Consider the following 13,143-nt stretch of genomic DNA (forward strand, 5'->3'; position numbering starts at 1 on the left):
TACAACACATCCAAAGTACCCAGTACTATATTATGCCAAGTCAATGCACTCCCTCATACTGGAAAATGCCATAGTTATCTTGAATCTCAAAGAAATAAACTTTTTAATAAGCATCACAACATAGTGCTTACCTTGACTACATGCATATCAACCCCATACATTTCTAACCATTTGGCTTTATTCAGGTAATTGGTTTCAGCTTGTGCTGGTGTTTGACCTCTGAAATTTTAAAAATAATAATGTTCAAAATAATAATATAAATTTTATACCAAGAACAGAAATAGAAAACAAATACAAAATCACTCTGGCCAGAAAAGTGTGATCAAATGTCAAGTACCTGTACTCCTTCCATTTCTCAAAAATAGCCAGCTCCATCTCTTCAGTCTGAATGGGCACGAACCTGAACTCAGATACAAGTTCAGGACTATGCTCAGCAAGATCATAGTCACCAAGTTCAGCTATAAACATAAATTCCACAAAGTTATATTTTGTTAAGCAGTTTATTCCCTGCTGAATCATTCTTCAATACTCATTTTATTAATAAAAACTCTTAAGAGGATTAGAAAAATTCTTTTCTTAAACTACCAGTAAGTCATAACACCCAGATCATTCCCAAAACCAAATCTAGCTTAGACTAACAATTTGTCAACATCTATACACACAATCACATACTTGTGGTTGGTGGTATATTTTCAAATAAATGTGTTTCTGCTCATTTATTTCATAAATTATAGGGCTTAGCTTTTGAAAACTTCTTTCTGGACTTCCTTAGAGAAATACATTTTGACCTTATGACAAATAAACAAAAAATATTTAGCAACCTTTAAAAAAACAATTAGCAGGCATCTATTAAGAATCTAATATGCAGAGGGGCCCCTGAGTGGCTCAGTTGGTTAAGAATCCAACTCTTTTTTTTTTTTTTTTTTTTTATGATAGTCACACAGAGAGAGAGAGGCAGAAGAAGAAGCAAGCTCCATGCACCAGGAGCCCGACATGGGATTCGATCCCGGGTCTCCAGGATCGCACCCTGGGCCAAAGGCAGGCGCTAAACCGCTGAGCCACCCAGGGATCCCAAGAATCCAACTCTTGATTTCAGCTCAGGTCATGATCTCATGATCATGAGATTAAGCCCCGCATCAGGCTCCCCACTGAGCATGGAGCCTGCCTAATATTCTCTCGCTCCCTCTCCCTCTGCTCCTTCACATCCCCATTTCGTGCACATGCTCTTAAAAAAAAAAAAAAATCTAATGTGCAGAGAACATGACATCATACACCACTAAAAGATACAGTCTTGAGGTGCCTGGGTAGCGCAGTTGGTTAAGCACTTGACTCTTGATTTCAGTCAAGGTCATGATCTCAGGGTCAGGGGATCAAGCCCCAGGTTGGGCTCCATGCTCAGCACGGAGTCTACAAGTCCCTCTCCCTCTGCTACTCCCCCTATTTGCACTCTCTTTCTCTCTCAAATAAATAAAATCTTAAAAAAAAAAAAAAAAAAGGATATAGTCTCTGTCCTGGAATTGTAAATTGTTAATCCTAAAGAAATAACTGACAGAAAAATAAGTAAAAAATATTTGGGGAAAGGAGACAGTAGGAAAAACCCTCGACAATGTACAAACATTTATGTACTCATCTGTGGTTACTTACCTCTGAACTGAGGGTTTGGGGGATCAGGGAAGGGAATTCTAATTTTCTATACTTCAGACAATTTTCCTTAAAAGAATATTTTACTCATTTAAAAATTTAAAAACTTCCATTCTTATTAAAAAATCCAGCTGTGTAGGAAGACATATATAGATCTTGAGATAATAATAAAAATGATAGTAACTCATTATTTATTGAACATTGATTCTACACCCTTAGATATGTTACAGATATACTGTCATCTATTTTCTCAACAACTCTGGAAAACATTTATTAACATGCCCTCTAGATTACTTTAAGAAGCACCAAACCAAATGGGCTTACCCAAGTTGTTTGGGATATATACTAAAATGGAAAGGAAAAAACTGAATCAGAAGTATGAAAAAAATTAGTAACAAACTATTCTGATAAAATATAAAATCATAAATGTGAAACAAAGAACTCATTTTATGTAGACGGGAGTAGTACTTCAGCAAATTTATTCTTAAGGACCTTAAGACTTAGTTTTGCCAAACTATTATATATGAGACAAAGAGATACACAAGATATGACATGAAATGTGAAGGAATCATGTAAATAATAGTGCCATGGGTGAAAAAGAAAGTAGGAAAAAGCTTTTACTTAGGAAAAAATGTAATAAGTAGAGTTAAGAGATAACAAAATGAGCCACAATGCATGAATCAAACAGTAAGTTTTTAGTAAGCACTACCTTGAATAGTGCTTTGGTAAATACACAAAAATATATAAAAATCACATTTTCAGGAAGCACATACCTTGGCTGTCATGAAACTTACACAATGAGACACAGAAAGAACATATGAGGCCATAAGTAGAACACATACATTGAAAAAGACAGCTTTTCAAAGTTTAGAATTAATCAATCTCACATAGGAATAAGATGTAAAAAAAAAAAGTGTGCTTTCAGGATGCATGCAGTTATATTCTTCTGATTATTACAATGCTAGAAGCATAGCATTTCCAAGCTAGTATCTGACTTTCTGCAGATGCAAAAATAAATTTTAATGTAGACAGACTAGGATAGTAGATGGAGGCAGGTAGATAATTTACATTGAAATTTTGAAAATTTGAAAGTCAACTTCACAAGCTTCATTTTAAGATAAGTGGAAATAATACCTACTTTACGTTGACCATTTCTTTTTCATAATTACTATGAATTTTTTTAATTTTTCATTTTTTGAAGTACAGGGTTGCCTGGGTGGCTCAGTTGGTTAAGTGTCTACCTTTGGTTCAGGTAGTGATGCATGGGTCCTGGGCTTGAGCCTCACACTGGGCTCTCTGCTCACCAGGGAGCCTGTTTCTCCCTCCCACTTGTGTTCTCCCTCTCTGATAAATAAATAAAATCAGAAATTTCTTCTGGGTGCCAATCCCTCTATCACTAGGAAAATATGCTTTCTTAAATAGGGGAAGCATGAAATAAGCAGAAATATTAGATTTACCAAAAAACATAAAAATTTTGTCTTATTATTATCCATATAATTGCAAATAAATACTGATCCTAGAGGGACTAGGGATAAATATGTAATCATCAAAAAAAAAAAAAAAGTATAAGGGTGCCTGGGTGGCTCAGTGGTTGAGTGTCTGTCTGCCTTTGGCTCAGGTCATGGTCTCAGTGTCCCAGGATCAAGTCCTACACCACGCTCCCCATGGCAAGCCTGCTCTCTCTGCCTCTCTCCCTGTGTCTGTCATGATAAGTAATAAAATCTTTAAAAAAAAAGTATAAATGCCTTCTTAATCATTAAATTTTATTTGTATTCTAGTATATACAAATACTGCGATATAATATTTACTTCTGTTTTGTGAATGAAGTCCGAAATTATAATTTTCTTAATTTATAGTTTTCTTTCTTCCTCTTTTTATGTCAATTTTTTCAGAAAAAATAAGCTTAACAGTATTTGGTCAATATAACAAGACATAAAAACAGTGAGTTTTTCATTAATCTCATATCCTAGAAAATACTTTTTTATTGTTAAAATAACCTTCAGGAACTTTTAAATACGCTCGAAGTATTTCTTTCATGGATTCATTTTTATGAATAAAACTAAAGAAAGCAAAACTTTTGTGGCTATTACAAAAATTTACTCCTATAGCCCTGCATTTTTTTTCAAGGAAAAAAAAAAAGCAGAAGGTCCCATTATACTTATCAAGTCAACTACAATTCTAGTTTGAAAACAAGGTATACAGATGGAAAGGGAGCAAACATAATGAAAGGGAAAGAAAAGAAGGCAATGTTCTAAAAACAAGTGAAAGTAATAGGGTTGGATATTGATACAAGTTTCCACAACAGTGGTGTTACTTTTCTTGCACATCACTTTGAATCTTTTGAAATTCTTAACAAAAAAGAATTGCTTTTTTCTTAACAGTCAACATAAGAATTGCTTACCTTGCAGATTATAAGCTGCCAACTGAACTGCTGTATCAAAGGGACACTCTAATCTAAGACCAAAACACAAATTTGTTAGACAAGTCAACTTCACAAGCTTCATTTTAAAATAAGTGGAAATAATATACTTTACGTTGACCATTTCTTTTTCATAATTACTATGAATTTATTTTTCAAAATAATTTTCAACTATTTAATATGTGGTTTACCTTAAATAACTAATACTCACTTTCCACTGAGAATATCTTGTTTTAACTGAAGAACAAATAAATACCTAAGAAAAATAAAAGGCACGCATTTAACTAAACAGAAAAATCTACTTTGAAAAATAATCGTACCCTTCTAATTTGAGAAGAAACATTCTTAAATATACAATTTTACCCACAACAGAATCTGTATAATTAAAAAAAAAAAGTGAAAAAATGGGGACAATAAGCATCAGGAGGATGGTAGCATATCCATAAGATAACAGCAAGGAATAGGTGGCCACAGAGTACAGTCCAACCCTTAAGGTTACAGGTTTTAAGCAAATTATTGAGACTGAACTCTGTGATCCAATTTAACATTAATCTTACAATACAAGCCACCTCAATGTGAAAGGATACAGACATGTATGTAACTATGGAGATTAACAATAATCTCATGGCAGAGTATTCAAGAGGAAATCTTTCTAAAAGGACTCAACAACTCAGTTTTTACTTAATAAATAGTATGTGTGTATGAATCAGGGATTTACCATATAGAGTGAGTGAATAAATGAGAAGGAGGCAGGACAAAATAAAATTAAAAAAATAAAATAAAATAAAAATAACTGTATATAACCTACTTAAAGTTTATTTAAGACTATTCAAACCAAATCAGGATCTAATATTTTTCATCAGTCAATGGCATTTCAATAGGTAAAGAAAGTCAGGAGCCAATCTGAATAAACTCCCAGTGGCCAAAGATAGATCATTTTGAACATCAATAACTGTGACATGCCAATACAAACACACCAGTCCTGTTTAAAATCCCTAAGTTGACAATTATTCTTTAAAAAAAAAAAAAAAAAAGAACTCACTAGTTACCTTTAGAGAACGCTATGGAACCAACTCTTTATTTTGAAATTGACCAAAGGAAAAAAAAAAAAATCCTACACTTAAAAACACTGTTCCAAATGAAATTCTATTGTCTGAGGTCTTACAATCAAAAGCAAGAGATTCATTTCATTAGTGATGTACAAGCTGGAAAGAATTATAAAGGCAACCTTCCAACATTTTTAGCTAGGTTTAGCCTGTACAGGTCTATAGAGAATAGTCTTACCGGGTTAGCTCTTCCCGAAGATTATTTGGTTCTGAAGAATAAAATTTAACTCGAAGATGCAGACAATAGGGTGAACCAACTGTCATTAAAAAACAAAAACAAAAAATAATGTTAAGTTTTTAAGGAACTATTCATTCAAATAGCAAGAATTTTCAGTCAGTAAATTTATGAAAAAATCTACTCAAGTGGGGACAGAAGACAAGTTATTGTGGCAATATTTTACATACCAAAATATTGTATGACCTAATTAAAGCCTGATAGGCTAACACAAAAAAGATCAATCAGTAGATTTCTTTAAATGTACCAACCATCATACAGTACTATTAGAATCAGCTGTCCTCCCAAGAATAGATTGCTCTAGATGAATCCTAACAGTTTGGGGCCAAATGCATCAAACACAAGTCTTAACTATGTAATCTAATACAAGCTTAACTATGTAATCTAACAGCCCTAAAAAAAACCTGCCAAGCTGTATTTCTTGGGTACTAATGCCTAGGTTATTAACTGTTCATAGCAAATTCCCCCACACTTTCCAATTCATTTCACTTACTTCATTCACTAACTTCTAAATTCTCGGTGGCTTTACATTATCTTGTAAAGCCAAAAGTTGAGGTGCTCTGAAACCTCTTAAAACAAATGACAAGTGGGATGGCAAACTGGACATTGGTATCTTCCCCTGATTTGTTAGGAATGATACATTTTATGTGAATTGTTTCACTTCATTATTCTTAATTTCTAAAAGCTACAACTTTAAAGTCTCAAAATATTTTATAAAGCAGGGCAGATGCCAAACAGGAAAATTCCAATGTATGAAATTATTAAAAGTTAAACACCTCATGAGAACTCAATCTCTTTTGCAAGTTACAAACCTTTCTATGGGAAATAAACTGTAAAGTACCTGACTCTAGATTACTACTAACCCCATATAATTTAGGAGGTGGGTCAGTGTATCAAATTGAAATTATCTTTAGAAAGCAGAGATGCTAAGAAATACATCTGAAACATGATCTCTTTATTAGGAATCAGTTTCTAATATATAATTACATATAACTGAATTTTACTTTTTGTTCACAGTATTTCCAACACTTACTTTTTACTTGCTTTTTGATGCTCTTTGTACCATCTAACCAGTGCTGAAAACAAAAACAAAAATCAGATGTTAAGCAAATGATACAACTCAACATTATCATTAATAAAAGTTAATTTTCATTATGCTTCTGTGATAACTAGAAGGAAATATTTCACAAGAGAAAAAAGAATGAATGAAAATGGGTGGAGGATTATCTGCCAACATCTACAGCAAGCTTACGACACACAAGCAAAAAATGACCTAAAACCAGATATAGGACTAATTTTTAAAAAATATTTTATTTATTTAAGAGAGAGGGAGAGAGCAAGAGCAGGAGGTGTGAGGAGCAGAGAGAGGGACAAGCAAACTTCACGTTGAGCGCAGAGCCCAATTTAGGGCTCAATCCCAGGATCCTGAGATCATGATCTGGGCTAAAATCGAGTCAGTCACTCAACCAACTGAGCCATCCAGGCAACACCCAGATAAATGACCTCTTAAAACATTTCTTCTGCTCCCTCACAGTAACAAGGGTGGTATTTTATTTTATTTTTTTTTTAACCTTTTTTTTTTTTCTCAACTTTATACTATTACAGCATATTCACTTGTCATTTCAAGTTCCTAGTAATTAGTTTTATTTTTTATTTTTATTTTTTAAATTTTTATCTATTTATGATAGTCTCACAGAGAGAGAGAGAGAGAGAGAGGCAGAGACACAGGCAGAGGGAGAAGCAGGCTCCATGCACCGGGAGCCCAACGTGGGATTCGATCCCGGGTCTCCAGGATCGCGCCCTGGGCCAAAGGCAGGTGCCAAACCGCTGCGCCACCCAGGGATCCCAAGGGTGGTATTTTAAATCCTGCCCTTAGTTTTTCTATTTCCCAAAAAAAATGATTATTTCAAAAACTGTTAAAATTAGAAAAAAGAAAGTATTCTCATATTCCAGTGCCTGGTTCACTCTTGTAATAAAAATGTTAAGATTTACTAGGGCACCTGGTGGGGTGCCTGTGTCTCTGGCTGGCGCGTGCGCTCTCTGTCTCTGTGTGTCTCTCATGAATAAATAAATAAAATCTTAAATAAATAAATAAATACCTGTGTATTAAAAAAAGTTTACAAAACAGATACTACTCACAAGTAGTACTTTGAAAGAGCCTATACAATAAAATTAGATCTATCTCATAACTAAGGCCCCACCTATTAAATGAATCAGTCTTTGCTCCTGGGCTTTACAAATGAAAAATGTTAACACTGTGACTAGCTGACTTCTGGTTTCAAAACTAATAGCCTTTTGATTTTTGTAACCTCTCCACTATGAAATGTCTGTAACACAAACAGACTTAAGACACAATTCCAGAGACTTCCACAGATAAACCATTCCCAGCTCACTTCTCATCACTATTAATCCCTTTACAACACCAAGTCCTAACAGTGACAGGATACACTCACCCAACTAAGATATACATGATTGTGTTCTCTCCAGCATGCTTACAATTCCAAGCACCCTAAAAACGAAATAAGTGTTCTTGTGCTAACTAGTTCACAGAGCTAAAGAATCCAGTTTCAGAAATCCAGATAGGCAATCAGCAGATAAACAAGGCTGCATTGTTAATAGCCTTGTAACCATTTGCTTTTCTTGCCAATTATTTGCCTAGCCTCTTCTCTCCATTCTCCCCCAAGATCCAAAAAGTGAAATTCACAAAACTACCAGTGTGGAGCAAAATACCTCTGCATGTTGAAATAAGATGCTCAGTAAACATTTCAAAAGGCAATTAAATACTATGCAATATTTTCTCTGGATTCTGAGTGTGTAAGCCATTTAGTCAGCCATCTCTCATCTTTTTTTTTTTTTTTTTTTTTTTTTAAGATTTTATTTTTAAGTAATCTCTGTACCTAACATGGTACTCAAACTCACAATCCCCTGACTGAGCTAGCCAGGAGCTCCAGCCATCTCTTCTCTTTTAATAAATTTGGCTAGACATTGACTTTTAAGCCTATTTCAATCCAGTAACTGTTCAGTTTTACACATCCCTCCAATAGAATCCTAGGCTAGCCAGTAGAAACACAATTCAATCTATTAGCAGAAAAGATTTCAATCTAGTACAGCAAAAAGTTGGGATCCCTGGGTGGCACAGCGGTTTAGCGCCTGCCTTTGGCCCAGGGTGTGATCCTGGAGACCCGGGATCGAATCCCACGTCGGGCTCCCGGTGTATGGAGCCTGCTTCTCCGTGCCTATGTCTCTGCCTCTCTCTCTCTCTCTCTCTCTCTCTCTCTCTGACTATCGTAAATAAAAATTTAAATATATATATATATATATATAATATAGTACAGCAAAAAGTCCATTTCATGGCCAATGCCAGCAACTCACTGTCCCAAAATCCCAAACTTAGTTATGCTAATACCTACTATAGCCTGATGCCAACCACATATTGCATATAAGATAAAATTAGTTTTTATACCCCAGATTGTCTTCTTCCCACAACATGAATCTAGGAGTTCTCTATCTTCAGGTTTTAACTACTCTACTGCAAGGAATTAACAGGTTGGTCGCCTGGGCAGTTTTACGAGCCTATGGTTAGGGAGACATCTACACCATATGAGTGCAAATGAGCACAACCCTTCCAGGAAGCAATTTAACAAAGCCTTAAAAATAATTGTCTTTGGGGGTGCCTGGATAGCTCAGTCAGCTAAGTGGCTGCCTTCAGCTCAGGTCATGATCCCAAAGGTCTTGGGATCAAGCCCCACATCAGGATCCCTGGTCACTGGGGAAGCTAGTTTTTCCCTCTACCACTCCCATTTGTTTCTATCTCTGTCAAATAAAATCTTTTTTAAAAATAATAATAATTGTCTTTGACTCAGCAATTCTACATCTAGAAATAATTATGGATGGTACAGACTTACAAGGAATTATGTGAAAGTTACGACAATATACATACGCAACAACAGTGAACTGGTTAAATAAGGTAGGATAGACTACCATGCAGCAACTAAAAACAAGGGAAGCAGATATTTAAGGATCTGGAAAATTATTTATAATATATTGCTGAATTTTAAAAAGCAGGGTATAAAATACTGTCTTATCAAAATATACAAATTTGTATATAAAAACATGTTTTTCTTTTGGACTGAGACGATCTACAACAAAACAGTAACAAATGTTCTCTCAGGGTGGTGCATACTGCTGTGATAATTTTTCTTCTTCGTGCTTTCCTCTATCTTCAACTTGCTCTACAATAAGCAAGTATTATTTAATATACTCATGGATTCCTTATTTTATATAAATAATATATTCATATGGTTTAATTTGGGGATGGTATCAAAAGGAATATGGTCAACAGTCCCTCTACTCCCACCAAAAGGCCACCCCCTCATATTCCCAATTTCTATCACCACATGCACCCCCTGACAAGACATTACTGGTTTCTGACTCCTTCCAGAGTTTCTTCAAACGGAGGAGGAAAAAAAAAACTGTGTGTGTGTATGTACTGGTAAAGCCTAGAGAACATTAACAATGGACTGAACATCAATAGGCTAACTATAAATTTTGACAGATAAACTGAGAAATATAAAGGAAACATTAATATAAGAGAGAATACATACTATTTCAAAAACAATCTTTCTTACATAGTTATAACTTAAACTTTTCCCTGTGCAAGAACATGTGAGGGCTAGTCTTTTTAACTTGTACCCTACTATTTTGAGAATCACATCAAACATAAAATCATCCCAGTGAGATAAAAGATCAGAGTTTTCTTCCAAGCAGGCATTTTAGTCTGTTCTTTACCTGCATATAGCAACAGCTTCTAATATCTGAACTGCCTTAAGATGATCCAAACTCAGATAATGAGTCAAGCACATTTTAAAGTGAAATTTAGGAGCTAGGGAGTTCTGGGTGACGTTCTTCTGGAGAAGGTCTGAGTTCATGTTTGCATATTCTCAAGTCTGTTTTCTTTCATCTCCTCCACATTCCAAGCCCAGGGACTGGAAAATTCAGAGTTCAGAGACAGGCACTGAAAGGATTTTCCTTCAATCATGGTCTTTAGGAGTTGAATTTAAATTACATTAGAAGATAAAGGTGAGAGAATACAGATTCTTGGATGCTTAGTATAAAATTAATACAGTTCTCTTTCCTCATCATACCTTAAAAAGGAAACAAACTCCCCTCTTAATTTCCTAATTTTAAAGTGTGGTTGATAAACTTAGACATCAAAGGATGTGGGAAGCCACATTTCTTTCCATCCTATTGAACTGGGCATGAAAGAACAATTATTTACTTGTGTGTGTTTTAAAATATAAATTCGTAATCACAAACACACTAGACATACTAAATCAAAGAATCACCTAGGCAGCTTTCAAAACACTAACATGCACACACACCTTCATCCCAGTACATAACCGAAACAATCTGTAAACAGCCCTTCAAATAAATGCTTCCGGACTTCTAACTGCCTACACAGCTTTACTAAATAAATGCCCTACTACTTCTGCTCAAAGAGCAGAGTTTAAAACAGAGAAATGTTAATCATCTTTCAAAACAATTCCATCTGCCAAAAATATACCTCCTTTGAAGAGTAGAGGCTTATGCTCTAAATTTGTTTTAAAGAAAATTTTAAACAATTAACAAATGTTAAAAAAAAGAAAAAAAAAACCTATGCTATAAAATGGAGAACCAATACAGTGCATTGCTGTATCTAACTGAAAACACTTCAATTAGTCTAGATTCATTATAAATTCTTCCTGGGTGATTATTTTCTTGGTGTTAACAGTCCTGTTATAAGACATTTCAAATGAAGACTTACATAAGCCATTAAAATAGAGTTCCCACTGTGCCGTTCTGTGTATTAATTAATATGCTTAAATTCTTAAAAGTTAAATTCATAGTGGAAATGTAGGTGAGTGAGGCAGGTTTTATATTCACTCTTCAGAGACAGAACATGTAATCTATTTTGGAAATACACTTTTTACAGTTCCTCTTATTTAACAAATATAGGTGTGCCTATGTATGTGTTACAATATGCACATATTTAACATACACGTTATTTATTTCTATATATTTTTCACTCCCCATTACTTTATTGAATTCTATCGTTTGTGTTCTTAGTTAATGTACAATCCAATCATCTGCCCACAGTCACTTTTCCAGCCTTCCCAATTTCTGTAACTGTATTTGCTGGCACTTCTATTATGAAATTAAATAGCGCTGGTAATAATAGGCAAATTATCATCCTAATAGAAATGCTTCTATAATTCTTCTATTAACCCAGGGTGGTTGTTGTTATTGTTGTCATTGTTCATGAAATCAAGTATCTGTACAAAGAGAGGAGAGCCACTAAGTAATCGCCACATTTTCTACAAGTGCCACCTATACAGGCCATGCCACACATTCACTCAGCACCTAGAAATGGAAAAAAGTACACCTTCTAAAGCTTGGATAAAACTACACAGACAAAAAGAAGGTCAATTCCATACAGGCCAAAGTCCATTAGGTTTATTCAAAATATTCTGGGGCTAGAAAGAAGGGACTTGACAGGCCACTAATAAAACCACTTGTTAAGAATTCTAGACTAAGGTATTATCTGCACAGCCTCAGATAAGTAAAGGTCAGCAAGACAAACACATCTCACACATTATGCCTACAGTACCTGAAATAGTTGAATTTTAAAACTAGAACAAGAATTGCCTCTTCAGCATTCAGGGAGTTTGGATTTGCTATCAAGGGAATTGACTATTGCAGCCTCCAGTGTGCACCTACACCACATTTATTCTGTGTTAAACTAGACAGTTAGGTGTTTCCTAGCCCTCAGCTTTGGATCTAACATCTTCATCTCCTTTCCATTGACTGCTGTCTTAAATGCCATGAACTTCAACTAATCAAGTTACTTTATTTTCTTTGTAGTAAAGATTTCAGTTTCAATCTTTTTTGAATGTAGTTTCACTTAAGTATATGCGAAAGCAATAACAGCATAAATGAAGGGTTAAACTGTTTAGAATTGGCACACACATCAACTCAGATTCCACTGCTAAAGGCAAGTCACACAGGCAAACCTGGTATCAACTGAAGCAAGAAAGTACAATCCTCTTAAAAACAAAGGCAGGAAACAATGGCATGAAAAACTATATATGACAAATTAAATCAACTGATACTGAATCTTCCTTACATTCCTGAGAATAAACTCCATCTGATCATAATGTATTACTTATACTTTTAATAGGCTGAATACTCTGTGACAATTTACTTAGGAATTTTACACAGAACAAGAGAAGTTTAAAGAATATATATAGAACCAATACAAGCTATCAAATAAATTTTTTTAAAAAGATAAAAAATGACTACTGACCTGTTAAGACTTCATTTTCTTTCTTTTCCAAGTAACAAGGAAATGCTACCTTTGTTTCCCTTTCCTGAAACATGTCAAAGTGTCTACAATCTAGGTAATTCGTTTTCTCTAAAAAGTTAATGGACCAGGGGCACCTGGGTGGATCAGGCAGTTGAGTGACTCTTGGTTCTGGCTCAGGTCCATGATCTCAGGATCATGAGATTGAGCCCAGACCCGGGCTCTATACTCAGCACAGAATCTGCTTAAATAAGATTCTCTCCCTTGCCCTCTGCCTCTCCCCCACCAAAATAAATAAAGAACAAAGCAACAACAAAAAAAGACTTGATGGACCAGTTAAAATTCTTAGCTCTAAATAGGAAAGCTTGAAAAACTTCACCAAACAGAGGTCACTAACATAGGC

At 34.8% G+C, this 13,143-nt stretch overlaps 1 protein-coding gene across 1 annotated transcript in view; it reads right to left on the reverse strand.

Annotated features, from left to right (window-relative positions):
* Positions 1 to 13,143, reverse strand: part of EPB41L5 (erythrocyte membrane protein band 4.1 like 5) — a 74,790-nt gene that overhangs the window by 21,682 nt on the left and 39,965 nt on the right. The window contains 6 exon segments of the mRNA NM_001002952.1: positions 132 to 219; positions 338 to 458; positions 4,043 to 4,095; positions 4,272 to 4,316; positions 5,345 to 5,423; positions 6,435 to 6,477. Coding sequence (NP_001002952.1) covers positions 132 to 219; positions 338 to 458; positions 4,043 to 4,095; positions 4,272 to 4,316; positions 5,345 to 5,423; positions 6,435 to 6,477 — 429 coding nt within the window.

The sequence above is a fragment of the Canis lupus genome, chromosome 19 (assembly GCF_011100685.1).
Source record: "Canis lupus familiaris isolate Mischka breed German Shepherd chromosome 19, alternate assembly UU_Cfam_GSD_1.0, whole genome shotgun sequence".
Lineage (NCBI taxonomy): Eukaryota > Metazoa > Chordata > Mammalia > Carnivora > Canidae > Canis > Canis lupus.